General features: G+C 38.0%; 4 protein-coding genes across 7 annotated transcripts; 2 read left to right on the top strand and 2 right to left on the bottom strand.

The window, feature by feature from the left end:
* Positions 1 to 27: 27 nt before the first annotated feature.
* Positions 28 to 12,997, bottom strand: LOC125232100 (nuclear receptor coactivator 5). 2 transcript variants are annotated; one of them, XM_048137714.1, is made up of 9 exons: positions 12,903 to 12,997; positions 12,477 to 12,756; positions 10,891 to 11,024; positions 10,212 to 10,391; positions 9,557 to 9,598; positions 9,256 to 9,340; positions 8,561 to 8,760; positions 7,341 to 7,513; positions 28 to 916 (listed from the first exon to the last, which is right to left on the bottom strand). In XM_048137714.1, exons 1-9 carry the CDS (start codon positions 12,907 to 12,909, stop codon positions 686 to 688), a joined length of 1,332 nt encoding a protein of 443 aa, XP_047993671.1. In that variant the 5' UTR covers positions 12,910 to 12,997; the 3' UTR covers positions 28 to 685. The 2 variants fall into 2 exon arrangements, with proteins under 2 accessions (XP_047993671.1, XP_047993672.1); XM_048137715.1 differs by lacking the exon at positions 9,256 to 9,340 and having other exon boundaries at positions 9,472 to 9,598.
* Positions 12,998 to 13,412: 415 nt separating this feature from the next.
* LOC125231745 (mpv17-like protein 2) lies at positions 13,413 to 14,325 on the top strand. The gene is made up of 2 exons (XM_048137310.1): positions 13,413 to 13,554; positions 13,707 to 14,325. Exon 2 carries the CDS (start codon positions 13,733 to 13,735, stop codon positions 14,321 to 14,323), a length of 591 nt encoding a protein of 196 aa, XP_047993267.1. The 5' UTR covers positions 13,413 to 13,554; positions 13,707 to 13,732; the 3' UTR covers positions 14,324 to 14,325.
* Positions 13,416 to 15,947, top strand: LOC125231744 (mpv17-like protein 2). 3 transcript variants are annotated; one of them, XM_048137308.1, is made up of 2 exons: positions 13,416 to 13,554; positions 14,887 to 15,947. In XM_048137308.1, exon 2 carries the CDS (start codon positions 14,897 to 14,899, stop codon positions 15,539 to 15,541), a length of 645 nt encoding a protein of 214 aa, XP_047993265.1. In that variant the 5' UTR covers positions 13,416 to 13,554; positions 14,887 to 14,896; the 3' UTR covers positions 15,542 to 15,947. The 3 variants fall into 3 exon arrangements, with proteins under 3 accessions (XP_047993265.1, XP_047993264.1, XP_047993266.1); XM_048137307.1 differs by lacking the exon at positions 13,416 to 13,554 and adding an exon at positions 13,840 to 13,974; XM_048137309.1 differs by lacking the exon at positions 13,416 to 13,554 and adding an exon at positions 14,384 to 14,517.
* A 319-nt stretch (positions 15,948 to 16,266) lies between these two features.
* On the bottom strand, positions 16,267 to 24,012 carry LOC125231927. Its single transcript, XM_048137527.1, has 9 exons — positions 23,852 to 24,012; positions 23,370 to 23,435; positions 23,103 to 23,243; positions 22,416 to 22,679; positions 21,501 to 21,645; positions 19,210 to 19,351; positions 18,413 to 18,611; positions 17,798 to 17,936; positions 16,267 to 17,064 (listed from the first exon to the last, which is right to left on the bottom strand). The coding sequence occupies exons 1-9, from the start codon at positions 23,905 to 23,907 to the stop codon at positions 16,705 to 16,707; spliced, it is 1,512 nt and encodes a 503-aa protein (XP_047993484.1). The 5' UTR covers positions 23,908 to 24,012; the 3' UTR covers positions 16,267 to 16,704.
* Between the last annotated feature and the right edge of the window lie 3,858 nt (positions 24,013 to 27,870).

Genomic DNA, 27,870 nt, shown 5'->3' with positions numbered 1-27,870 from the left:
TAGTGACGATATGTGTCGCTAAACTTCAAACTTGGGTAAAATCCATTCTGCTAAGGTTGATTATCTTTCAGATCAATATTATATTTTTTATTTATTCAACCTAAAAGCAGAATGGATTTACCCAAGTTTGAAGTTAAGCGACACATATTATGATCATATGATTCTTTGCTGCAGAAATGAGGAGCTTTTACAGAAATACCGACTTTCTGTTTGTATATTACATCTGTACTTGCAAGCTAACTTAAAACGGGCGCGCAACAGTTATTTTTTCCTCGGTCTATTAAAAAAATCATACATTATTTTCTAAGTAGTCCCTAAATCTATGTAAACTTCTGCAAAATGGAGTCGAGCGCTTTCCTAACCGTAGGATCATTGAAGAGCTTATTATTCTGCACAGCGGGGGCAGGTTTGTCCGCCACCTTGTCATTAAGAATGCTGAGGATGCATTGCTGCAGTTTTCCTAGCCATTGGGTCTTTGAACAATTTGTTCTCTGCGCTCACCCTGGTATCAATTTATCGTTGGATGCTAAGATTCTTTGCTGCAAAAATGAGGGACTTTTACAGACAAATTTTTGTTTGTATATTACATCTGTACTTGCAAGATAACTTAAAACGGGCGCGCAACAGTTCTCTTTTCCTCGGTCTATTCAAAAATCATACATTATTTTCTAAGTAGTCCCTAAATCTATGTAAACTTCTGCAAAATGGAGTCGAGCGCTTTCCTAACCGTGGGGTCATTGAAGAGCTTGTTATTCTGTACAGCGGGTACGGGCGCGGGCACGGGCGCGACTTTCTCGGCCACCTTGTCGTTGAGGATGCTGAGGATGCGCTGCTGCAGGTCGCTCTCGGTCTTGTTGGTGGAGGCGGGCGCGAGGGGCTCGCCTAGCTCGATCTTCACTTGTTGCTCTTTGCGTTCCTGTCGAGTGAAAGATGTATGGTTAGATCAGTGGAGCAATAGCCCTACTAGACTCATATCGAGTTTGGCACAATAAATGATTGTCTTCTGTAGTATTTGACATAAAAAAAATATTTATAGATTTTGGGTATCAAAAGTGTATGATGACTACGTATTTTCGATTAAAAATGTGTGTAATTTTTAATTTATTTTGGCCACCGAAAACGCTGTCAGCGATATAGTGACGTCATCGAATTCGACACTTACTGCATTCAAAACAATCACTGGCATATTGAACTTTATGCATACTTAAAAGTCACAAAATGTTGTTTTCGAGTAGAATGATCTGTTGCACAGATATGAAATGAAAAATGCTTTATTTAGGTATCAAAGTGTCAGCTTATTACATTTACATGAGATGTATGTTATCGCTTAAAGTACATATGAATAATGGAGTTAATGTAAAATAGCCTTGGAATAGTGTCCTGAGCCCTAAACTAGGTTAACCTGTCATATAGGGATCAGGGAATAAACCACCGCTATTATTATCAATGTTACAAAGGTTGATTGTTTCTAAACATGTTCGAATCGCTTACTTAAGTATCATATTATTATTAGGACATCGCTTCGAATTTTATATACTATGAATATTAAACAAAATAACAAAACAGCTGCAGGAAGATAGTAGTAGCAGTAGTAAACACTTTATTGTACAGAAAAAATTACATGACAGAGAATAATTATAACGGTTATGTACAAAGGCGAACTTATCCCTTTAAGGGATCTCTTCCAGCTAACCTTAGAATAACTGAGAGAGGAAAATAGATGGTAGACAAACAACTAAAGTGCATCGGTATATATATATATATACATAATATACATCCCTACTCTAAAAATGAATGCAATACTTATACCTAAATAATCTATATATATAAAAATGAAATGCGTTTGTTAGTTACCTATAAACTCGAGAACGGCTGGACCGATTTACGTAATTTTGGTATTGAAATGTTTGTATTAGACCGCAGAAGGTTTAGGCAGTGTAAAAACACGTAAATATTGTGATGATAATTAGAAAACAGTGATTCTTTTTTCCCATACAAATTGTTCCTACCTGACAACTTGACAATGACGTGACGTTAATGACAGGTGCGTTCCAAACTTATTAATGACGGATGCGTTCCAAACGCATTGTGATTTTATTAATTTATCTTGGCAAAATAATGTGAAAATTAGTAATTATTCCGTTAAAGAAATAAGGAATGGCAAAATAATGTGAAAATTAGTAATTATTTCGTTAAAGAAATAATAAATAATACTAAATCGGAACGCACACGTCTGTTACAGCTATTTTAAGTAGTCTATGAAGTTGTCATTGTCAAATTGCTTGCCAGATTTATAAATTTCTCTAATAGCTGTAACAGACGGTTAGATTTGGTTCGGGCCGGACCGGTCGGATTTGGTCCGCGTGCTCTACAGACGGCCGGATATGGTTCGGAGCGAATTAAATCCGCTGTCCGACTCGAACCAAATCTGACAGTTTGTTACAGCTATTAATTTTATACTTCACAAAAGTAGTGATGAACCGGTACCATCGCAAATAAATAGTTACATTCGCTCCGTGCAAAACTTAGGCGAAGGAAACCGAAACGATCACAATCCTCAAGATCTCTACACACATGGCGATCGGTTGCTCGATTAGAGTGAGATAGAGCGAAAGAGTGAGGCAATACATGTTTGTCCTTCTCTACCTATTGCTCCATCTCACTCTAATCGTGCAACAAGTAGTTGATTAGGTGGATGTCACACTGGCTCCGATTCGCATCGCACAACCGGAGCCAGTGTATCATCCACCTTAATATGTAGCGGCCAGGTAATGCGGCTAAAAAATATTGCTTGAAATGAAATAAATGAGAATGAGCTGTCATAACAGAAAAAAATCTGTTATGGCCGCTGTACACATGTGGCCAACGGTTCCGCCAACCCTTGGTGGAACCCCTTGGCCAAGATAAGAGTCGCTGTTTACACATTGGTGAACCAATCACTTGGCATTGGCTCTTCATGAAAGATGGACGTGGAATGGAAAAGGCTATTTAATTCTAGAACATTTACGTTGTCAGCAAAATTTGATTAAAAAATAATAACCCCGTAGTAAAATTAAATTATTTGAAATATTAACAATTTTTTGAATATTCTGATAAGCACATTTATCTTTTTTAGGCAATACATTAAAAATTTGCAAGGTTATTTTATTTCCTAAAATCAACACTATTATTGGCATAGATAAACTTATTATTTTCGTAAATATTTCACTACTGTCCTTTCTGACGGCTGACGACAAACTGAATGAAGCGCCAACGTGTAAACGCAGTTGGCCATTGGCGCCAAGATCCTTTGATGTGTGGACAAAAAACCGACACCAATCGGTTGGCCGGCCAGTGCAAGCGCCAACTGCCAACTTACGGCCAAGTAGCCCTCTACACGCTTGGCCAAGGGGGTTGGTGGAACCGTTGGCCATATGTGTACAGCGGCCATTAGACGTTGTCAACTGTTATTGCTGTGATTTGTGTTTTGAGATAAAATAAAAATAGTATATTTTTGTAGTTGGAATAAACTAGCGTAAATGGTGTATTTTAAATGAATGGTAAAAAAACTCCAAATTGATTTCAAAAGCAATTTAAAGTATTACAGTTAGTAACTAAAACAACGCAATAACCGGATGATTGCCACAAGAGGAAAAAGGTAAGTCATCTTATCTCTTCAATAGGTATGTGCATAGCCGGGCACCGTTAATCAAATATTTAACTTCGATAATCGTTAATCCGTTACTAAAAAAGTTAACTTCGTTAATCGTTAATGCGATACATTTCAACAAATTTAACGTAAGTTAAAGTAAATCGATAATCCGTTAACGCGTGACAAAAAAATATTTTTACTGTAGGTATATATTTATTTGTATCAGTAATCCACTATAATGTATTATATTACTGTAAAAGCCCGAATTACAGCAAGCCTATTGAACTCTAGGCTATATGTGGAAGGCAGTGATTGCCTGAGCTACTGCCAAGAACTGTGTCAGGAGAGCTGCAAGATCACAGCAGGCGGAAGCCGGGTAGAAGCTAGGGAAGAGAATGTGGTCTTAAATTGGGCTCGAATTTGCTGCCCTGTCACTAGAACCACAGTATAATCTAGAACAGTTGCCATGGTAAAACTTAGGATTCATCGAATCAACGTTGGTAAAAGCGAACCCATGTGAACAACAATTCTTTAGGTAATATTTGGGCTTTTGGCGATCAAAATCGGTAAAAGCTGGGATTTACCGGTTAAATCCTAGGATTTTCCGTACTTCGGACTTTTGCAGTAGCGTGTTTTTCGCGGCGCTGCCCTGCTAAATTAACGATTAATGGACTCGGAGAAATTTAACGGAAGTTAACGAGTCCGTTAACATTTTTAGAGTTAACTTAAAAGTTAATCCGTTAATCGAAATGTTAACTTCGTTAATTAACGATTAACGGATTAACGAGTTAATGCCCAGCTATGGGTATGTGTATATTAAATAGGTACGCTATAATGTAATTAATGATGTAGCTACTTAATTGTTTCAAGTAAAAATGGTCACTTCTTTGCCTTGCCCCATGTTTTGCGCCTCCAAGTATAAGGCGATACGAAGTACGCCGGGCAGCTAGTAATATATATTTATATAAACAATAAACATATATGAAAATAATAATAACCGCACACGACCCAGTTTAATTTTTATTTTGAAGATATGTGGACAGTTACATGAAATAGTAATTAACGAGTAAATTAAACATAATAGACGTTTGTTTTTATCAGTATATCGGTATTAATTAAGTATACCTATACTTCTAACACTACATTGAATTAAATTACCTACTATTAACTTTAGGAATAAGAATAATTACCAATGTGTATGTGTGTGTGTGTGTGTGTACCTACGTGTGTTAGTGGTGTTTGAAGGAGAACGCGAGTGTGCGGTGGAATGAAGAACTGTTCCAAAATATATTTATTATAAGCTGTAGAAAAGAAAGCGTTTAATAAGTGGTATTATGAATTTTGAAGTACTCTACTTGAAAAACATGTCTTCCTGTCTCTGAAGTCAACAGATATTTCTTTATGTTTAGTTGTTGTTTATGCTTACTATGTTGTTTCCTGTATTGAGGTGTGTAATAAAGAGTATTTGTATTGTATTGTATTGCATTGTATGTTTATAATTAGATTTTACCTATTAAATATATTAACTTCTTGCTTATTTACCTTTATCTAATTAATTTTTACCTATTAAATTGCTTACGCTCGCACTAATTTTAACAGTCACTTAACAATTTCGAGGAGTTTTTCAGTTTCTGAGTAATTAAGGGTCAAAGACCAGTTGCGAATACTTTTTATCAAATAATGTTTATTATTGTTGTAGATGTCTAAACATTCGTTGACTTTGTTATAAATAAATGGAGCCAGAAAGTTAAATTGACGGCGATAAAAAACTGTATTATGTGCCACTGAGTCAAATACTTTATATTTTCTATCTATAGAATTAACGTGACTGTGTTGTATTCGCCTGATTACATAAAAGTATACTTTAAAAATATTTTTTGCTGTTTTAATGTCATAATAAAATATGGTAATATGGTAATATTTTATTTCGGTTAATTGGACAGTACTTAATCATATGACTTAAAAATAGGGGTCAAGTAGCCTATAATAAAGACCTTTGGTGAATTATCTGTTCCTGTGCTATGCATTGAGAAAAATATGTCTCAGTATTCTCAGTAGGCACATAATGGTAGATCCATAGAGAATAAATAAATAAATAAATAAATATTATAGGACATTCTTACACAGATTGACTGAGGCCCACAATATTCCTGTGACGGCAGCTGTAAAGCGCCCTCTAGCGCCATAAGCTGTCAGTATGGTTTGCTAATAATTCGATAATTTTTTCATTGTACTACTTGAATTAAACATCGAGGACATACCCAATAGAGTGGTAATATGGGGCTGTCCGTCTGCGCAACGGATATGTGATTTGTCACTTATAAATGTTAGCGCACGCTCTCACTAAAACAGTACAAAACCAGTATTGGATCCGTGCGTACGTCTCTGCGAATTGCGAAATAAATTATAGTTTGTTTTACTATTATTATAATGGCGTGCTGTTCTATTCAGTTTCGTAGAAAAAACAGCAAAACATCTGACTTTAAAATATAAGGAATAACTTTTCATCGGTAAGTTACGATTTTAAATTATAAACTACTTTATATTAAATTTTGTCCGGAGGCCAAATTAAACTGGACAACAAAAGTGAAAGGTGATGACGCAGGCTAGACGTATGTCGTTATCTCTTGCTTCCACGTAACTCAATTCACATCACACCATCTCTTTCCAGTCTGCACTAGTGTTGTATATGCTTAATATATAGCATCAAGTGGTGTATCGATATTTAAGTAATGACTTAATGAGTAAGGAATATTATTGTGAGTACCTACTACATAATGATCACACTCTATTTAAATAAAGAAACGAGAAAGTTATCTTGCACTAATGTTTGCATTAATGGTTTATGTCGAATATTTGTATATTATCGATTATGTTAAGCTTGATTGATTATATTAATGTATTAGGTACCTAATTCTTAGGTGTAATTAGATATGTTTTGGGTATATTTAGGTGACACGATTTCGTAAAATCTCTATCTGATATATGTATTAATTTAAATATTACGTTCAAGTAATTTGTAAAATAATAAATTGCTATTTAAATCGAAATAAAAAACACAACTTAAGAAACTCGAAGATACATAATTAGGGATTGGAAAATTTCATAACTTTTACTTAAAATAATTATAATCTGATTATTATACCATTTTTACTTCCAAGAAAATATAGTTCTCCCTTTTTTGTATACCGTGTTTTTTTATACTAATAATAATATATAGTAGTATGTAATAGATTTCTGCTCCACCGTGTGTGCATGCAATGTTACGGACTTTTGGGGCTTGCACACACAGTGGTGCATAAAGCGCGTAAGGGGTTAAAATATCCTTATCGATAAACCTTACTTACGCACTACCTCATCCCTAGCACCTATTACTTGACCTTGTATCAGCCAATGGGAGCGCAGTGAGAGGGGATATGAGTAGCCGCGAGTTGGCGGAATCGTTCTCGAACAAATTAAATAACATTTTTGCTCTATTAGGGTATGTACTCGATGGAATTAAATGACAAATTTCGTCCATCAACTAACGCCCTAACTGTGCATAAACAGCCTCGCGTGAGCTCAGCCCTCCTGGCTGTACCTTCGAAGATTGCTTATAACGACTGTAGAGCCTACCTAGCAGTGGTAGCAGTGCGTATATTGCCTCGCCTAGGTACTGGAAGTTTCCTTATAGCAGCTGAAAATCATGTTTCCTTATAAAGCTACCAACCTGCAAATACTCAATGACTTTTTCATACTGCATAACAGTTAGACTTCGTCCATCAGCTAGCTGTCCTAGCAGTGCGTAAACAGCCTCGCGACCGCTCGGCCCACCACGTTGCACCTCTTGGAAGTTCCGTGACATTAGTTGCAAGGCATCTTCTAGAGGCATATTGCGGTGTTCTGCAAAAAAAAATATGTATACAAAATGTGGAGCTGAGGTGGCGAGATTGCATTCTAGGGGATTACCATGATGTACTACAGCCGTTCAGTTTAAGTTGAGAGAGAGGACGGAGCTATATACCTGCATTTACCTGCTATGTAGCTCAGGAGGAACCAGAGAGATTTTAACCTCTTTATAAAAAATATGTATACGGCATTGCCACCATTTGCCGTTTACCCGGGTATCTATATAGTTGATTTTTAACCCCGACGCAAAAACGATGGGGTGTTATAAGTTCGACGTGTCTGTCTGTGGCATCGTAGCTCCCGAACGGATGAACCGATTTCGATTTAGTTTTTTTTGTTTGAAAGTTGTTAGTCGGGAGTGTTCTTAGCCATGTTTCATAAAAATCGTTCCACTATGTCGCGGTCGGGGCTTTTTTCTAAATTTAAATTTTGAGATTAGGTTATATTTACATTAGTCCAAAGATCTCTCGCTTTTTAAACCCCAAAACCTGTTCAGGTCGCATACAATTCGGGTCATTCAGCGCTCCGATCAAGTACCGCAAAGAACTCTCATGCGACCTCTGTTTCCGAGTACTTTACCTTCCTTTACGATTGATACATCTTCCATTAGGACAAGATAGTCAGTCAAAATAAGAAAGAGAAAGAAACAACTAAATATAGTAATAGTTTTATCTTGAGATTATCCATGGACCTATTTTTGCGTAGAGACAGCCACGCGGCGCTATGTTAGGGACCGGCCACATCTAAGAGACGCATGTCCTGAGGTGCGGAACGGACGTCCGCGCCACGCCGCCTGAATGTAATTCGGCGCGCGCCGCGCCGCCTGGGGGCGCGTTTTACGTCCTTCCTTTACAAAATGTACTGAGGAGACGTTTTTTGAATTACATTCAGGCGGCGTGGCGGCGACGTCCGTAGCGCGCCCCGAGACACGCGACGCTTAAGTGGGAACGCTGCCTTACCCAGCACTTTTCCGATTGGCACATCCTCCATTGCAACAAGATAGTGACAACAAGAGACAGAAACAGCTAAGTGGTCACATACCTTGGGGTAACCCGTGTAGTATAGTGAGCGTAAGAGACCGGTTCTCCTGGTTCTGTGGCATGACCAGTATCGCGTAGAGGCATCCACGGGACGCTATGTTGCCCAGCACTTTTCCAATAGGAACGTCCTCCATTGGGAAGAGTAAGTCGACCACGATGCCAAGACGCTTCAGGCGGCCTTCGATGTATTCTGCGTACTCACTGTAACAAAACGTTTTATTGCTAAAATTGTGTAACGGATTTTGAGTTTATTATCCCCCGACGGAAAAACGACGGGGTGTTATAAGTTTGACGTGTCTGTCTGTGTGTGTGTGTGTGGAACAGGGCGCGTATTCAGGCGGCGGCGCGTTGCTCATTCCATTTTCCACCCGATAGTAACCTGACTGGAAGAATTCTCCAGGCGAGTAGTGCTGGTGCATGTTGACCTTTCGCTCGTTGTAAACGCATGAAGCGACCTCTGTTGAGGTGTAATGTACTTACGTGAGAGCTTTAGAGACGACAATGATCTCACAGTCATTGCGCTCGCTGACAGGAACAGGGCGCGGGTATTCGGGCGGAGGCGCGTTGCTCATTCCATTTTCCACCCGATAGTAACCTGACTGGAAGAATTCTCCAGGCGAGTAGCGCTGGTGCATGTTGACCTTTCGCTCGTTGTAAACGCATGAAGCGACCTCTGTTGAGGTGTAATGTACTTACGTGAGAGCTTTAGACACGACGATGATCTCACAGTCATTGCGCTCGCTGACAGGAACAGGGCGTGGGTATTCGGGCCGCGGTGCGTTGCTCATTCCATTCTCCACCCGATAGTAACCTGACTGGAAGAATTCTCCAGACGAGTAGCGCTGGTGCATGTTGACCTTTCGCTCGCTGTAAACGCATGAAGCGACCTCTGTTGAGGTGTAATGTACTTACGTGAGAGCTTTAGAGACGACAATGATCTCACAGTCATTGCGCTCGCTGACAGGAACAGGGCGCGGGTATTCGGGCGGAGGCGCGTACCGCTCGCGAGAGTAGCCACGCTGCTCATTCCACTCGCCACCTGATAAAAACGTGTATTAATAAAGCTCCTTGTTAACTTCCATTGTACAAAATATTATATTTAGTTCATGTCATATATGGATTACCATCCCCATAACGGAAATGACAGCATTCAATTTACTTAACTGATTTATTTTTCTGAAAAACTTACCTCTTTGTACAAAATAATTGGCTAGAATGATAAAAAATCCACACATTTATTTCTTATCTTAATAAAACACTACTAAAATTATGGTCAATTAGAAAAATTTCGGAAAATGGAGTCAGTGTGGTCGAGGTTAATTTTAATTTCGAGCAAAATAGGCACCTCAGATGATCTGGAGTAAGTAACCGTCCATAATAAAGAGTACTATCGTACAGTATGGCCACTCCCGCTCTCCGCTGAAAGTGCCGCCCACCCCCTGTCGGTTACCTCACAGTTACCGCCTGTCAAAAACGCAAACAGTCGACCTGTCATATCTCGCTCATACAAGCATGGGACGCGTTCACCTACACTACCTTATAATGTGTGCTAGGAACGCGCCTCGTTCATATATTTGTTCGCCAGTGTCCGAGATGTGCCATCAGGTGAGAGGGACCTGTTTCCACTAAAAAAAAAAGTAAGCCTCGCTCACCTCTCCTCGGCGGCGCCTCCTCCCTGTCCCTGAAGGCCGGCGGCGCCGCGCCGCGCCCGCGCCCGCGCCCCCGCCCGCGCGCGCCCGCCCCGCCGCGCCCGCGCCCGCGCGGGGCCTCGCCCCAGCTTTGATTGTTGTAGCTGTTCTCCTCGTATTCTTCTTCTCTGTCTTTGTAGCCGCCTGGAATATTCAATATTGATTCGGTCATGTTGAAGGATTTGTGGTGGGTTCACGATGACGGGCGCGGGTCCACACGGAAAGCGGGACATCATGAGCAAAGACGACGGGAGAAATTATGTGTTGACGTCTCAATAACGCGAGGACATACGTTTTATAAGTCTATTATATAAAATAATGTTGATAAAAAGCATGATATACTCGACCACCATTATGAAATTCAGAAGAATTACAGGTAGTTCTATCTACACAAAATTAAAATGGTCAATATTTATCTAAGTACTAGTGAAAGATGCACTTTTGCTCTCATTATCAGGGCTTTGATCATAGGACAACATGGGACTATGAACAGTTGAACACATGCCTCAACTAAGGCAGGTTACATAGGCCAAGAAAAATGTTTGCCGTGCTTTGGCCAGAGTCATTTCTTATTTATTTTTTAAATGAATCAACACTACTGCAATGCAAACAAGATCTGTCATCAAATAAAGAAAACACTCACCATGGCTCTGGTCCCCGATGTAGTTGCCATAGCTGTCGTAAGGCTCTTCTCCACCGTCATTGTCTAGAGGCAGGTTATCAGTCAGCACCACAGCTGGCGGGACTTCAGGCTCCACTATTACTACTTCTGTGGGTCTAAAAGATAAGTTTGTAATTATACATATAAAACTTGTGCGAGACAGACATAAGACATCCACAGTTCTACTCAAAACCAGGCATCCAACAATACACCTACCATGTAAGGTGCTTTATTACTTGTTAACCATAGATGTCATATATACCATAGATCAAGCAAATGTATCTACTTAGCGTGTCAAATGAACTCAGTGAAATCCACTGAGTTGTCCGTCTTTGATCGCAGCTTGCAGCTTTCGGGCGTAAATTTTTGTAAGTTGAAGTCAATATAAACATTAAAAATGCCTCGTTACGTGATATTTAATTGATACAACACAAAAATTATGAACACTCAAGGGCCTGAGACATATTTAAAATCACAGGCAAGTAACAACTTCAGTACAAAATCTGACACGCTCGGCCGCCATACAAATAGATAAACATGTTTCTTCTACGTAAATCTAATTCTGTGTTGTTAACCCTTCGAGTCTCAGCAACATCATATGATGTCAGTAAAATACAAAGACATATGTAACTCCATAAAGACAGACAAAGTCTACGGTGACCTAGATGGCGATACACCTTTGGGGGACGCTCGGCTAGATGGCGCTAATATTAATATTTGACATTTTAACGCATATCAAGCTAAAAATATGGGTCAAATTGTCAAAACTGAAGTTCAAAAGCTTTAAGCTTGTGTCGAGAGATGGCAGTCTATGCACTGTGATTACACATTTTACTTTAACAGAAACTATCTATAATACTCGATCCTCTTTGGTAAAATACATATAAGTAAATACTTGTTGAGCATGTTGGTAAGAGTGAAATATTTTTAAATATGATCAGTAGTATGTGTGACCAAACATTGGAGATAAGTTTAATATGTAGTAATATGCAATTAAGTTTAATTTTTAACCCCCGACGCAAAAACGAAGGGGTGTTATAAGTTTGACGTGTCTGTCTGTCTGTCTGTCCGTCTGTCTGTCTGTCTGTTTGTCTGTCTGTGTGTGTGTGTCTGTCTGTGGCATCGTAGCTCCCGAACGGATGAACCGATTTAGATTTAGTTTTCTTTGTCTGAAAGCTGAGTTAGTCAGGAGTGTTCTTAGCCATGTTTCATGAAAATCGGTCCACTATGTCACGGTCGGGGGTTTTTTCAAAATTTTAATTTTGTGGTTAGGTTATTTATTTTAGGGTATAAATCATTTATTCAGGGTGTAAAAAAAACATTAAGTTCCAATTTAAAAGTCATTATGTGCAATAATAGTGAAAGTTTAAACCAGTGTAACCAAACTAAACTCATGCTTACCTTCTAATAAACACAAGTTAAATTATAATTTATTGAAAATATTTCAACTTGTGCTGTCTTAAAGTAGTCACACTACTATGTATATAAATTAAAACCGAAATAAATTACACATATGAAAGAAAAAGTGACCAAGTCCTCTGGTGCCTGAGGCTGGAATACATGCTTACCTTGCTTTGTCCGGATTGGTTTGAGCAGTCCTCACATTAATAGTCTTCCCCATAAACATGCTTCCATCAGCACTAGCAATAGCTTGTTTCGCGCTGGCCTCTGTCTCAAACTGAACGAAACCAAAGTTACGATTCACAACAATGCCGTTGATCTGCCCATATTGAATGAAGTGGTCGTACATATCTTCAACCGTTGCATTATCGGTTATTCCTCCGACGTAAATACGAAGATGAGACGTAGACCTATCTTTCATAGCCTGTCTATCGAGAGTTAGTTTGTCTGAAAGAAAGAAAGCACCGATTAAATGAAGCCCAGGGGAGTCTTTAGAGGATATTGTAAGAGGCTGCCCATGTGAAAGTACTTGATGTTAAGACAAATGGGATATTTTTAAATGAGTACAATACGCAAGAGGAGAAATCACTTACCCGCCATGGCTCCTCGTATAACACTTTATTCAGAAATTGGAAAGAAAAACTGCAAACTGAATCAGGACGCGCCGATTCGCGATATCACTTAGTATGTGTATGTAGATATTTGACAGTTCATCATATAAGTTGCCAGTTAACAAAATTTATTCCACAGACAGTCTTAAAAATTCATAATCTTAAAAAAAAAATTGTATGCAAATTGACACTGACAGATCTGTCAGTGTCTTGTCAGTGTCAGTTTGAACTGTCAGATTGCATACAATTTTTTTTTAAGATTATGAATTTTTAAGACTGTCTGTGGGAAGCCATACTCCGAGTGAAAACACTATACTTCATTTAACTGGTTTTGGAACAGCCCCAACTATGACAACGTTTTGGCTTAAAGGACTCGCATCCAGGAAAAGTAAAAAAAAAAAGACAACGTTTTGAATATGACAGTGACAGCACTGACAGCTTTCACTTTGACAGACTCGTGACCATTGAGGTTAAGAATTTCCTAAATATGTTTTAATTTTTATTTCTACGCAGTATTACTGTTATGCAACAGTAAATATTGCAACCACGCCAAGGACTTATGTTTTATCGTCACACGTGCAGTTTATATTTATCCCAGCATCTGGCACAGGAAACGGAAGTTTATTTAAAAACGGTAAGTGGATTTTTATATTTCCCTTTTATTCATTAGTTTAAGCCTCCCGGATTAATATAATTAACATTAACACGATATAAATTTCGCAAATATTAAGATATTGTTGTAAAACAGTGATATACTTATTAATATGTTTCCCTTATTTTTTCTAGGCACTCGATCGCCACCGCTCTGATGAATGGCAATTCGAAGGGCCTTTTCACATGCTTATAAATCCGCGAAGCAAGCTAAAAGTGCAGCATTCAGTCGCAGGAACCTGTTTTACACCAATGTCTTAATATCCATTGGGATCTCAACTATGGGTGACACGCTTGAGCAAAGTTATGAGGTGTTCAATAAAACGATTCCCGAATACGACGTGCACCGCACCGCACAGATGGGCTTCTCGGGGGCCACCGCTGGTGCGATCAGCCACCACTGGTATAACATACTTGATAGATTTATTATTGGAAGATCTTTGAATATGGTGATAAAAAAACTGATGCTAGATCAATTTGTTTGCTCCCCACTAATAATCTTATCATTCTTTGCTACGGTTGCTATTTTTGAGAAGAACCCTTGGGAGAATTTCACAGAGGAAGTAAGGGATAAGTTTTTGATACTCTACAAAGCTGAATGGGTGGTGTGGCCTCCAGCGCAAATATTTAATTTTTATTTTCTGCCGACCAAGTACAGAGTGCTTTATGATAACACAATCTCACTTGGTTATGATATCTACACATCTAAAGTTAAGCATGACAAGTCTTTGAAGAAAGGAGATAAGGAATAATGCCTATATATAACTGATGTTAAATATTTATTATGAAGTTAATGTTTAATAATAATAAATGAATTATTTTTATGTCCGATCCTTATTCAAGTAGTTGTGTGGTTACTTAGAAAATACTTTTGAAAAGTGGCACAAAACCAAAGATGGAGTGAATATTGAAATGGTCATTTCTAAGAATTGCAGGAAAAGAATTTGTTAAGTATATCTTTAAAGTATTTATTTTTATCATTCAGTGAAATTCCTCATGATTAATTTTCACTTATTTCAATTCGTCCATCATTGGCATGTCATGTTGTTTAACTTTTATACATACTGCATTTATTGTATTTATAGTCTCGCCAACAGGATAATATGGTTGGGCTTATTATTTTGAGATAATAAAGAGCAATATTTGACTCAAAACATGCATGAAATGTGACTATAATAATATGACCATAATACACATACAGGTGATAATAATACGCACACGTTTGCCACAAAGACTTTCTAATTATATTCTAATCAGTTTTTGTTTATGCTCAAAACTAAGATATAATAATGAGTGTTTGTTTTTCTTTTTTCAGATTACCTATAATGCAGTCAGTGACCATGGGCTTCCGAAGGCTGATGACAAACTTCCGTGGCTACAGTCCTGTCACCAAATTCAGAAACGTAGTGAAAGTAGCATTCAGTGACAAATATTTATTATATACAAATGTTACAATCTCCTTAAGTTTATCAGCATTAGGAGATATTGCAGAACAGAGTTATGAACTATACTGCAAAGATTTACAATGCTATGATTCCAAACGGACTTTACATATGGCATGTTCTGGAGTTGCCGTGGGGATTTTGTGTCACAATTGGTACAAAGTTTTAGACAAATTTATCATAGGAAAAACTTTTGATATGGTTGTTAAGAAGCTGCTCCTTGATCAGTTTATATTCTCTCCTATAATGATTGTGACTTTCTTTGGAAGTTTGGCTTTGTTTGAGGAGCATCCGTTAGAAAATTTTAAAGAAGAAGTCAAAGGTAAATTTGTTACTCTTTATCAAGCAGAATGGGTTGTGTGGCCCCCTGCACAGATCATTAACTTCTATTTTCTTCCTACTAGGTACAGAGTACTATATGACAATACCATATCATTAGGATATGACATATACACCTCACAAGTCAAACATGGTAAGGGAAAGAAAATATTTTTAGACAGTAATGGCAAAAAACCAGACTCGTCTTGATGATTGCCATCATTTTCCAGTACAATTTACATACTCGTGTAATTACTTAATTAGTAAATTTAAGTATCGTTCTTTAAGTCTACTTGCGTCATTCGTGGTTACCTGTACTGAAAGCGATGCTGTGATAATCAACAAATAAATATGACAAATACATATCTATTATTTATTATTTAACACTTTGTATGCCAAGAACTCTTAAAGGTATCATGATATTTATGATATTTCGAGTCTATAGCGCTGAAGTAACGACATACCTTATACGCTCTATCCGTCGGAAGAGCATAGAAAAATAATTACTCACGGCACCTTTAAAAGTTCTCGGTATAAAAGTGTTTTAAGTGACTTGCAATGTTTGTAGTGAATTTATTTGTATGTATTATATATCAATTATACATATTGTTATATACATTCCACTTTTATTCTGTACCTATAAAAAGGTAACGCATAATTGAAAGCATTCGTAGTAATGGTGCAATTGGTGCATCACAAACATTTGTGTTTTCTTGTCTCGGTGCCAGAAATGATCTTTTCCCCTAACTAGCTCAGAAACACGTGTTTTGTCCTTTAATACCAGCGGGTAAAAACGCATTTTATCCACTAGTGGGTAAAGTAATTTGACCTTGAATAAAGTCAAATTAACTGCTTTAAAATTGATAAAAGCAGGTGAATCAAGTAATAAAGATGATTTACCACCTGTGGAAGTACTGGAAGCAGTGATAAACGCATTTTTTGCGTTGTAGTTTCCTCGCTATAGTGAGGGGAAAAGTTTTGTGTTACACTCGGGTGCAAATATATATATTTTTTAATACAACTTAGCCCCCTTGTATAACAAATAACTATTGTTTTACATGCAAGTGATACGCAATAAGGTAGAAAATCTGTTACGATGCAATTATGACTACCATGCTACTGCCACGTTTATATAGCTTTAGCTATTGTAAATGAGTGAAAAGCTGATGTTAGTGCGTAAATTAAGAATTTTAACCTCGTGAGGCCCACCATAGTTAGATTTCCCATTTTGAATTTGCACCTTGTTCTATAAGTCAATTGGTAAGATTTTCGTTTGTTTTAAAAGCAATGTAACAAGGGAAATTCTACTTTATTTGGTTAATGAAACATTCAAATTCGTCTGCAACAACTATGTACATTGGGCCCTTACGAGGTTAATTAGGAGTCAAGAACGGTTCTTCAGCCGACGAATTCCTTTGGCTGCTCTTCAAATTATTCAGTACGCTGCTCACAACAGAGTTCTCAAATATCCTTTCCGGCCACGACTCCGATCGTCTATTATTTTCACAGATGACCGGCATTCGGCTAGACCTTGGCGTTCCTCGATGGGACCGGAAGGATCTTGTTCTATTGTCTCTGGTTCCTAGTAAGGAGGTTAGGAGCTTGTCGAGCGCGGCGATGTCTTCCTTCTTGGTGGGGTGTTTGACGCTGCCGCGGGGTGAAGCTATGCTGGATCGGCGGCTGGAGCGTAGGGAAACTGGCGTGCGGGACTGCATGCCGATTGTACGGAATACCTGGAGTAAAGGTATGTATGAGATTACATAATATATCCCAGTATTGTAAATTCCTACTGACGTGAAAAAAAAGGAATATAATCCTCATTTTGGACCTAAGGCACTGGTCCCACGGCGAGCTAGCAAACTATGAGCTATCGGCTATTTGTGCGACAAAAGATAGTCGCTCCCGTGTAAATAAAAGTGACAGATGTATTATAGCTGAGCTATTGACTATTTTATAGTTCATCGCTCAGCTATAATACATCTCTTTCTTTTGTTTACACGGCAACGACTATCTTTTGTCGCATAAATAGCCGATAGCTCATCGCTTTACTAGCTAGTGGTGGGACCAGTGCCTAAACAGCGTAGCTACGTAGGTAACTGGCGCAGTCGGTAGGATCTCAGGTTTTTGATGGTGGAATATCTCGCGTATGCGTTGAAGCTTTACAGAATATTTAGGTAGTAAATAGAGTGTATTCGGGCGATTTCGTGTGTCAAGTTATTCTGATTTTTATTGATAATTTTAATAAAGAGTCCCTTTTTGAAATGAAATGAAGTGGGTCATTTCCATAGTCCAAATTACTCGGGCACATTTTACGTTTAAAACTAAGGACCAGTTGCACCAATCACATCTGACAGACATCATTGCCACGCAGCGGATGTCTATGGAACTCCCCATACAATAAAATTTAACGAACGCTTTAACGGTGACAGACGGTTTGATGCAACCGGTCCTAAGTGTATTAGATACCTCGTCAGCGTTGTGGCTCTGGTAGCTCATCCGCTTCACCTTCCTGTAAGTTTCATCATCAAGAGCTTCTTGTACCGCGGCTTCTAACTTGTCTTTGATATCCTCATCAGTTCCCTGGTTAAGATCGTCCAACAGGAATCTGTTGGAATGATTTTATTATTTTAAACATGAAAAAACCAGATAGGATTAATGTTAAGCTGCCCTTATTAATATGCATTACAGAAAAAACGTAGTGGATAAAATTTTACATTACTACAGCTGTCAGTTGCTTTTCTTTGATGTTTTTTTTTTCCTTAAATCTCCTGTGAATTAGAAACTCATGTAGTAATTTAACGATTTATAAGTCCTCAATATCTGAAAAATTTCCGACGTATTGGTATGATAGAAAGGGAAAAATGATTTTTATGGACATGAAAAAAATTTGTGCACGTTTATGAATAAGAGGGTTAAATAAGAACCAGAAATCAAATCTAATTTCAATTATTCCTCAACTGCTGAAAAGCTAACAGGAAGGGGGATAATTCGCTTTAGTGGCCCATAACATAATGGCAAGCGCTTTTGCTTTCTTTTTTTATACAATAAAGTGATTAATTTTTACTACAAATCGTTACTCACTCAGCCCGTTCATCCTGTTCAGCTTCGTGTAAATTAGCCCTGTTCGCCTCCCTCGCCACTCTAATATCTTGCTCCCAAAACCGCCTTAAATCTGGAGTAGAAGTGTACGGAGCGGCGACCTCCTTAATCTTCAAGAACATTATGGCCGTTATAAATATGCAGATTACGTTGACGATTGTAAGACAGCAGCTCACGATGCCTGCGGGATTTAGTAAATTTAATTAACGAGCAGTGGCGGGGCGTGAAACTTTTCGTTGGTAAAGCCGGAGGGGTTTTTGGAATCTGTTTTCTATGGACTTCTACAGATACTAGAGAATTTTAGGAAACCCGTTGGGAATCGAGTTGTATCGACGCTCCGCCACTGTTAACGAGATTACGCCATTATCTAATTAAGACGTTTCGCCCGAGTTGGTTTCACCAGACATTACTTTGGAACAGATTTTACTACTTAATGGCTAGTTAGAGACGCGTTTGTGGCACTTTTGGGCTTACAGACGTTTTCCATCAGGTAACTAATTGCTACCAACATGGTATAAAAACCGGACAGAAGCATGTCAGATTATGCCGTGGACGGACGGTGTATGGAGAAATTATTAGAGTTCCTAGTTATCTATGGGACCCAAACAGACAGTATTGTACCTTGAAAAGCATTTTATATGAAACCTGTCTCCTGAGTCCTGTTTCCTGTCTTAGGTAAGGCCCAGAGCACACGGAAGCCGCGTAATTAACGTAGATTAGTTTTTGTACGCAAGTTGTCGTTTATTTTAAAGTTTCTTCAAGAACTAAAACATACTCACCGTTAACAGCAAATTCTATGGGCAGATAATCGTGGTATAAGGGTTCATATGATGAGTTACCAGTGTAGGCTTCACCTTTTATATGCGGTATTTTAACTCCAGGATACAATAGCCAGATGCAGGCCAAGGCCCAGTATAATCCCTAAAAATCAACAATTAATGTTTTATCTGCACGGCCTTTCAATGAGGTATTTTTCATGCGTGTGACATTCAAAAATTACGGGTACTAATCTATATATATATACATATATAAAATGCTAACGCTAATGTACGTATGTCCGGGGTTTTCTCTATCACTATCAATTCCAATCAACCCCCTGTTGGGGTGGTAAATACCCTTTGGTCTCTAGATGAAAGTAAGGGAGTTTGGTCGCGGTGGGTGGAAGTGGGTGGCTGTGGGTGGCGAAAATGTTAAAAAAATATATATCTGTCCTTCTTCTGTATTGTACATCTCTACTTCTGTATCACGCAATATAATTTTAAATGTGTCACGCAATATAAAAAATGTGGGTAAGTGCATCTGTACTTATATATCTGTACTTCTGGAAAGTTCTAAAAATTTCTGAAATGATCTAGAAAAGTCCAGAATGTGTGTAAATGTTTCAATCGATATGGAATGTTCTAGAAAGTTCTAGATACTTCTGGAAAGTTCTAATATTTTCTAGAATAATCTAGAACGTTCCAAAATCTGCAAAACTGAATGTAGTTGATATAGAATGTTCTGGAAAGTTCTGATATTTTCTAGAATGATCTAAAAGGTTCCAAAATGTGTAAAACTGAATGTATTTGATATAGAATGCTCTGGAAAATTCTAATATTTTCTAGAATATTCTAGAACGTTCCAAAATGTGTTAAACTGAATGTAGTTGATATATAATGTTCTGGAAAGTTCTAATATTTTCTAGAATGTTCTAAAACGTTCCAAAATGTTTAAAACTGAATGTAGTTGATATAGAATGTTCTGGAAAGTTCTAATATTTTCTAGAATGATCTAGAACGTTCCAAAACGTGCAAAACTGAATGTAATTGATATAGAATATTCTGGAAAGTTCTGATATTTTCTAGAATGATCTAGAACGTTCCAAAATGTGCAAAACTGAATACAGTTGATATAGAATGCTCTGGAAAATTCTAATATTTTCTAGAATGTTCTAGAACGTTCCAAAATGTGTTAAACTGAATTAAGTTTTACATATTTATGAAATTTCTACATTATTCCATAAGTTTTCAGAACTTTCTAGAACATTCCATATAGATTGAAACATTTACACACATTCTGGACTTTTCTAGATCATTTCAGAAATTTTTAGAACATTCCAGAACATTCTTATGAACAACATTAAGTTTTACACGTTTTGGAACGTTCTAGAACATTCTAGAAAATATAAGAACTTTCCCGAACATTCTAAATCTAAATATATAAAAGAAGAAACTGACTGACTGACTGACTGGCTGACTAACATATCAACGCACAGCCGAAACCGCTGGTCCTAGAGATTCCAAATTTGGCACGTAGGTTCCTTATATAATGTAGTCGCTACGGGACGAGACGGGACGGGCCGGGACAGGAATAAGGTTAGGGATAAGGATAGGGATAGGGACAGGGACAGGGACAGCGACAGGGACAGGGATAGGGATAATATGGGTATCGTTAGAGAGATATGCAGGCAGTGTAAAACGCAGTGCAAAAAGCAGGCGGCTCAGTGGGAAGGGATCGTTGTTGTAAGGGATAATGCAAGAAAGTACTTTTTACCCACCGACCATTAGTGTCGAAATACGGGCTATGTGGGTTGTTTATAAAGGTTTCCCCAGCGTATATAGAATACATACCTACTCATACCTGCTACCTACGCTGAGGTCGATGTGGTAACATTTCTACAATCATTGCAAGCATTTCTTTAAAAACAATAGTATTATGTGTAATCGAAATAATCGCAGACAAATGTACCTACAGAGAAACCTACGGATCCAAATGAAAATCTTAATTTTTGTATACGTTTGAATAAAAATACTTTTAGTACGCGGGCGAAGCAGCGGGTAAAAGCTAGTTTCGATATAAGTCCGTGGACAAAATAAATGATCAAGCTGATCAATCTCTAATACTCTGCACGCCATACGCAACTGCCTGTATCGCACTATAATAGGGCGTAGAGACAAGTAGTTACCCAACTACTTGCGTTAACAAGACAAGAGACAAGATTGTGTAGACAAGATGTTACTTGGGTTAAGTAACTACTTGTCTACACAGGCCCAAAAAAAAAATCGATCTCGTAAAAATGCAAACGACTCACACAATTCACGACTGGTGGTAGCAGTGAAGCCGAAATCGCGATACCTATCAGAGGCCCAGCGCTCCCTTGTAGTAAAGCTAAGGCCACACCCGTGCCTGACGTCAGGGCCCAGAGAACGCCCATCCAAAGGGCACGCACGTTTCCTCTGAAATAAGTCATAAATTGTTGAGGAGCATGTCCTATGTGGATACCTTTAGCTTTTGTTAATGGAGAGTTTTGGCTGGGTGGAGACCATGCATCGATTTTGTGATGGCTGTTTTTACACTGAGAGAAATTTGCATTGTGAATTTAACAAGTTCGACTTGTTGTGGTTTATCCGATTGAATCAGCCAAACGTATGTTTAAAACAATATGTGTCAGGTTGTTTTTATAAAATCGACTTGTTGATTCAAATATATTGCCGATTCAAATGACAAGTAGCTTGTTGTTTGAACCAAAGAGCACGTAGGCGCTATTTTAACCAAAAAACTTGTTGAACGAACATGAAAACTGGTTGTATTTTCTCTCAGTGTAGGTTCCGTACCAAAAAGGTAAAGGTACAAAAGGAACCCTTATGGTGCAACTCTGTCCATCTGTCTGTCCGTCTGTGACATTACTAAATATCTCGAGAACTACTTTATGCTATCGATTTGAAATTTGGAATAGTTATGAACATTGTTAACCTCTACAAATTGAAAGTATTCTTTTTTTTTATTTTGCCTGATCATATCATGGATTAATACAATAGTAATCTAATCAATAAAAATCCACACAAATAAGTAGTTTGTTTACTAGTGATAGCCAACGATTTTGGATTTATGTTTACAATTTGTCTTCGTAAATTGTAGTCATGCAGTCGGTAGTTTATAAATTAATTGTCATACAGAAGTTTTTTTGTGACGAGTCAAGAAACTTCATTTCGTACTAATTGCTTACCTTGACTTCATCTCTTCAGTAGGCCAATCACCAAATCCCCAAGGCATTTCTGTGGTACCCAAGATAAGTCCAAAAATGAAGCCAAATACTAGCGAAAAGAACATCCCCAGAACAAGACTTTCGAAGCCGCTTCTGATGAGGGTTCTGTCCGCTATGATGGTTCCGAAAGTTATGGACATCACTGGACCCATGAGCGGTGACACCAGCATAGCTGCTACTATGTTGGAGGCATTGTTTTCTACCAGTCCAAGGGCAGCGAGAGAGCTGTGGCAAATTAATTGTCTCTTTTAAAATTTTTGAACCTAATTAGTTTGATCACTGATTGCAGCGTATCTTAGTGAGAGATATGTAGGTACCCAAATATTGCTGTTGCTAAAAGCATCGTAGACGCAACAGGCATCCCGATGTAATGCCTGTACCTATTAACCATAGTGACTAACCGCCGATGCTCAACCAAGAGGCTCTAGTGTTATGTGACTCATAACTCATAAGTAAGATTCATAAATGTAGTACGTAGTACTAAAACTTATAAGTAAAATTTGGACAGATTCCGATCTCAGTTTGTACAGCCAAACCAGTAGATAACAGATTTACAGTATTTTGCCACACGAACCATCTGGCATTTGTTTGCTTTAATATTTAAACGGCTCACGTCTAACGTTATGCTATTATGCACCTATTACTTACTCCGCAGTGATAATTAGAGTGAGATAGTCGAACGATAGTTCGCCGCCTCCTCGTACGCCATCCACCACTTGCTTCACAGTGAGTTTCGACCGAATAGACTCCACAAAATTGCGCCAGCGCTTTGCTTCTTCTGATTTTCGTCTACAAATTAAAAACGACTTCAAAAAAAAATTAAATACCTAACCTAGCTAAACTAAAGCTAAAATCTGATACGCAACGCATCAATCACGAAAAACCTGGTAATATTTAGTAGGTAATATAACTCACATTATCGTATCCTCATCGTAATCCTCATGCTCAACGGCTGAGTGTACAACACTGCATGGTAAAACGCTGAGAAACAAAAAACGGTTTGAGAAGATCATTGAATACCTAATGATCAGTCGGTAGTTTCTTCTTCTGTCGTTCCCTCAATGCTGAGAATTGTGACACCATGTCATTCTGTTGAAGACTAGATTCCTCCATAGGCATCTGTTCCTCGCCAAACGCATGGCCTCGTGCAGTCGATTATAGTACGAGTAGGTATATGTAAGAAAGCTCGACTGTACTTATTTATTTTTCGAAGGCTGACGTTTAATAATATTTGACCCTACCGATAGTGCTCATAGCTACACAGGGATACTACAGAATCCCACTGGGGTTGCTCAACGCTCATGGACACACAGAATAGATTACATCGATAAAACGACGATACTCATGACGCTTTAATCAGATTAAGACTAAACAGTAACAGATGATTTTGGTCTTACCTTACAACGGACTTCCACTTAACTCCAATCCCCAGCTGGGTGAGGCAATGCAGCATGGTCTCACATTCATCTCCAGTAGGTAGTGGGAATATTACCTCATAATAATTTCCTAGTTTGTCTCCGACCCATACCACTTGGCTCACTTCGAGCTTGTTTAGCAGCTCTTCCAATATCTGTCATCCGGATAAAAATAGCAATTTAAGACTCCTAAGTTAATTTTGCACCATTTATTTTTGTTGAATATAAAAAACAGCAAAAGAAAATATTTTTAACGGACAAATCGTCCAACTTGCCATATGCAGTTTCCATATGTCTGCCTCGTAGGGTTTGGAGATAATAAATGGAAGGCAATTTAACCCTGATTAGAGGTATTACTAGTGATATGTTAATTGGTGAACGAGTGATATTGTCATGGCCAAGTGCGCTGAGCACACTTATTTTCTTACACATTGTTTGAATAGATATTAATTATTACAGATAAGTACTTATTATAGTTTCTGTAAGTATACGGTTAGGGTTTGCAAGATCCGCCGATTTTTCGGATCCGGATATTTCGGATCTTAAGATTTGCCGGATCCGGATATCCGGATATTTCGGATAAAACGGATCCGTGTTGAAAAGGTTACTTTTTATAGGGGTTTCGTTAAATCAAAGCTGCTGTTACCGAAATAAAATAATTTAAACTCACAAAACGACATAAATATAGTCTATTTTTGCTTCATTAACTTTTTAGACGAACTATTAACATACAATTGTGTCGTTTGACTTTAAACTCGCGTAAATCGATTCGGTTTTAAGGATGATTATACAAAAAAAGCAGAATGGATTTACCCGAGTTTGAAGTTAAGCGACACAATTAATGTCACTCCCATTGTACAGTACAGCATATAACATTAAACAGTAGGCCAATATTTTTGTTTAACATACATAAGCTAATGCAGGGTAATTTAGTGTTGTTCACTAATGAATGCCTCCGTTTTACTGGGGCGTCTATCCGTAACCACAGCCAATAAATACATCCATGCGAAATTGCAGATGTAGGAAAAAAGATAAAATAATATAATTTTATTGCGTTACGTATTAGACGTGTAAAATATGTTACACATTTTTAGTTACGAGTATCATGTACCATTTTCAATTGTTTTTCTGAACTTATGTGCAAAATGTCATTTGATATTTGCCAGTCGCTTTTCAGTGAAGCTCTAAGGCTGGCAGCTCACCTTCAATCCTTCTGGTGTTTTGGGTGTACATAGGCAGGAGTGATCGCTTACCATCAGGCGACCTGTCTGCTAGTTTGCCTCCCATCTTATTAAATACAAAACTAATGGATCTGGATTCAGCTTATAAAATAACTAGCCTTCGCCCGCGGCTTCGCTCGCGTTAAATTCGAAAATCTCTCCACAAACTTCCATCCTCCATTCTAAGGAAGTGGGGGGATATAAAAAGAGACAAAAAGTAGCCTATGTCACTTTCCATCCCTTCAACTATCTCCACTTAAAAAATCACGTCAATATGTCGCTCCGTTTTGCCGTGAAAGATGGACAAACAAACAGACACACACACTTTCCCATTTATAATATTAGTATGGATGTTGTGTGACTTGGCCGTTGAAGTGTAGCGGTGCTGGCGACAGATTGGTGCAATGGTGTCATGGAGCACCTGGTTATAAACTTCTTTATACCCTTGTGTATAAAGAAGTTTATAAGTTTCATATTCGATGGTCCGAGCTAAGGTTCGTTCGACGACCTTTTTCGATTGCGTGTCAGTTTTTACGCGTAAGTACGCGTAAAAACCGCTGCACATAGTAGTCGACCATCCAACCCGTACTTGCTCGTACGCCTATCACCCACTTGACGTCGCGCCAACACTTTATGGAAAAAGCGGGTTTTCGACAACTACCAATAAGATTTTAGACATTCAAAAATCTTCAATAATACTCAACTGTTTCGGTCGCACTCGTTCAAATATAGGATAGGATTGGTATGAGCGAGACGGTTAGGAGATTGATTGTCAACATGATATCTATCATAAACACCGTTCGAAATGGCCTCATTAAAATCTAAATTTTAAATATATTGAAAGTAATATTACTAATCATTGACGTCACGCTCAAAATGAAAGAGATAGAAAATTTGACAGTATGGTACTCTTTTGCATGATTGTCATAATTCAAAATAAGAACGATGGCTTGCGTTGTAAACAGGGACTGAAACATGACACGGGCCCCTAGCGTCATCTATATACTTTTCACTGTATCACTTGTAATGCCGTTGAACTACCGCGTGCGTATTTAAAAAAAAAACGACATTTTTATTCAAATGACACTCTTAGTGACATCTAGTGACATAGATTTACGGCTGCCAACGGGGTACGGTATTTAGTATGGACTCTGCTGGTCCTTTATAATCGTCCTTGCCCTAACCTTATTCCTGTCCCGGCCCGTCCCGTCTCGTCCCGTAGCGACTACATTATATAAGGAACCTACTCGTACGTGCCAAATTTGGAATCTCTAGGACCAGCGGTTTCGGCTGTGCGTTGATATGTTAGTCAGCCAGTCAGTCAGTCAGTCAGTCAGTCAGTCAGTTTCTTCTTTTATATATTTAGATTTAGAATGTTCGGGAAAGTTCTTACATTTATAGAATGTTCTAGAACTTTTCAAAACGTGTGAAACTTAATGTTGTTCATAAGAATGTTCTGGACTGTTCTAAAAATTTCTGAAATGATCTAGAAAAGTCCAGAATGTGTGTAAATGTTTCAATCGATATGGAATGTTCTAGAAAGTTCTGAAAACTTATGGAATAATGTAGAAATTTCATAAATATGTAAAACTTAATTCAGTTTAACGCATTTTGGAACGTTCTAGAACATTCTAGAAAATATTAAAATTTTCCAGAGCATTCTATATCAACTGTATTCAGTTTTGCACATTTTGGAACGTTCTAGATCATTCTAGAAAATATCAGAACTTTCCAGAATATTCTATATCAATTACATTCAGTTTTGCACGTTTTGGAACGTTCTAGATCATTCTAGAAAATATTAGAACTTTCCAGAACATTCTATATCAACTACATTCAGTTTTACACATTTTCGAACGTTTTAGAACATTCTATAAAATATTAGAACTTTCCAGAACATTATATATCAACTACATTTAGTTTTACACATTTTGGAACGTTCTAGAACATTCTAGAAAATATTAGAACTTTTCAGAACATTCTATATCAAATACATTCAGTTTTACACATTTTGGAACGTTTTAGATCATTCTATAAAATATCAGAACTTTCCAGAACATTTTATATCAACTACATTCAGTTTTGCAGATTTTGGAACGTTCTAGATTATTCTAGAAAATATTAGAACTTTCCAGAAGTATCTAGAACTTTCTAGAACATTCCAGATCGATTGAAACATTTACACAAATTCTGGACTTTTATAGATCATTCCAGAAATTTTTAGAACTTTCCAGAAGTACAGATATATAAGTACAGATGCACTTACCCACATTTTTTATATTGCGTGACACATTTAAAATTATATTGCCTGATACAGAAGTAGAGATGTACAGGCCCTGTAGCCGAATGGCATTTCTCCGACGCCAAACGAAAGCGATACGCCGCTGGCTCTGTCGCGCCAATACGCAAGCGCGATAGAGATAGATATCTACTAGCGCTTCGTTTCGTGAGCGTTTCGTGAGCGATTGTGCCATTCGGCTAGCCACCCAGTACAGAAGAAGGACAGATATATATTTTTTTTAACATTTTCGCCACCCACAGCCACCCACTTCCACCCACCGCGACCAAACTCCCTTACTTTCATCTAGAGACCAAGGCGTATTTACCACCCCAACAGGGGGTTGATTGGAATTGATAGTGATAGAGAAAACCCCGGACATACGTACATTAGAGTTAGCATTTTATATATGTATATAGATTACGTATATAATTATATTAATTACTTCCATGATCTCTAATTCATCATTAAGCTTAAAAACATCCATGGCAATCGTTTCTGCT

Source organism: Leguminivora glycinivorella, chromosome 12, assembly GCF_023078275.1.
Source record: "Leguminivora glycinivorella isolate SPB_JAAS2020 chromosome 12, LegGlyc_1.1, whole genome shotgun sequence".
NCBI lineage: Eukaryota > Metazoa > Arthropoda > Insecta > Lepidoptera > Tortricidae > Leguminivora > Leguminivora glycinivorella.
The sequence above is the reverse complement of the archived record's forward strand: the minus strand, read 5'-3'. Positions and strand labels throughout refer to the sequence as shown.

Excerpts from the sequence above, each read along its gene's own strand:
- LOC125232100 (XM_048137715.1), bottom strand. Across the intron at positions 11,025-12,476 it reads ACCAATCCGGACAAAGCAAG|ACCCACAGAAGTAGTAATAG; the intron begins GTAAGCATGTAT and ends CTTATCTTTTAG. Across the intron at positions 8,761-9,471 it reads GTCGTCTCTAAAGCTCTCAC|TGAGTACGCAGAATACATCG; the intron begins GTAAGTACATTA and ends GTTTTGTTACAG.
- LOC125231745 (XM_048137310.1), top strand. The coding sequence starts at position 13,733 with ATGGCAATTCGAAGGGCCTTTTCACATGCTTATAAATCCGCGAAGCAA.
- LOC125231744 (XM_048137308.1), top strand. The coding sequence starts at position 14,897 with ATGCAGTCAGTGACCATGGGCTTCCGAAGGCTGATGACAAACTTCCGT.
- LOC125231927 (XM_048137527.1), bottom strand. The coding sequence starts at position 23,907 with ATGCTGCATTGCCTCACCCAGCTGGGGATTGGAGTTAAGTGGAAGTCC. Across the intron at positions 23,436-23,851 it reads AAGTGGAAGTCCGTTGTAAG|CGTTTTACCATGCAGTGTTG; the intron begins GTAAGACCAAAA and ends TTTGTTTCTCAG. Across the intron at positions 22,680-23,102 it reads ACTCTAATTATCACTGCGGA|CTCTCTCGCTGCCCTTGGAC; the intron begins GTAAGTAATAGG and ends AATTTGCCACAG.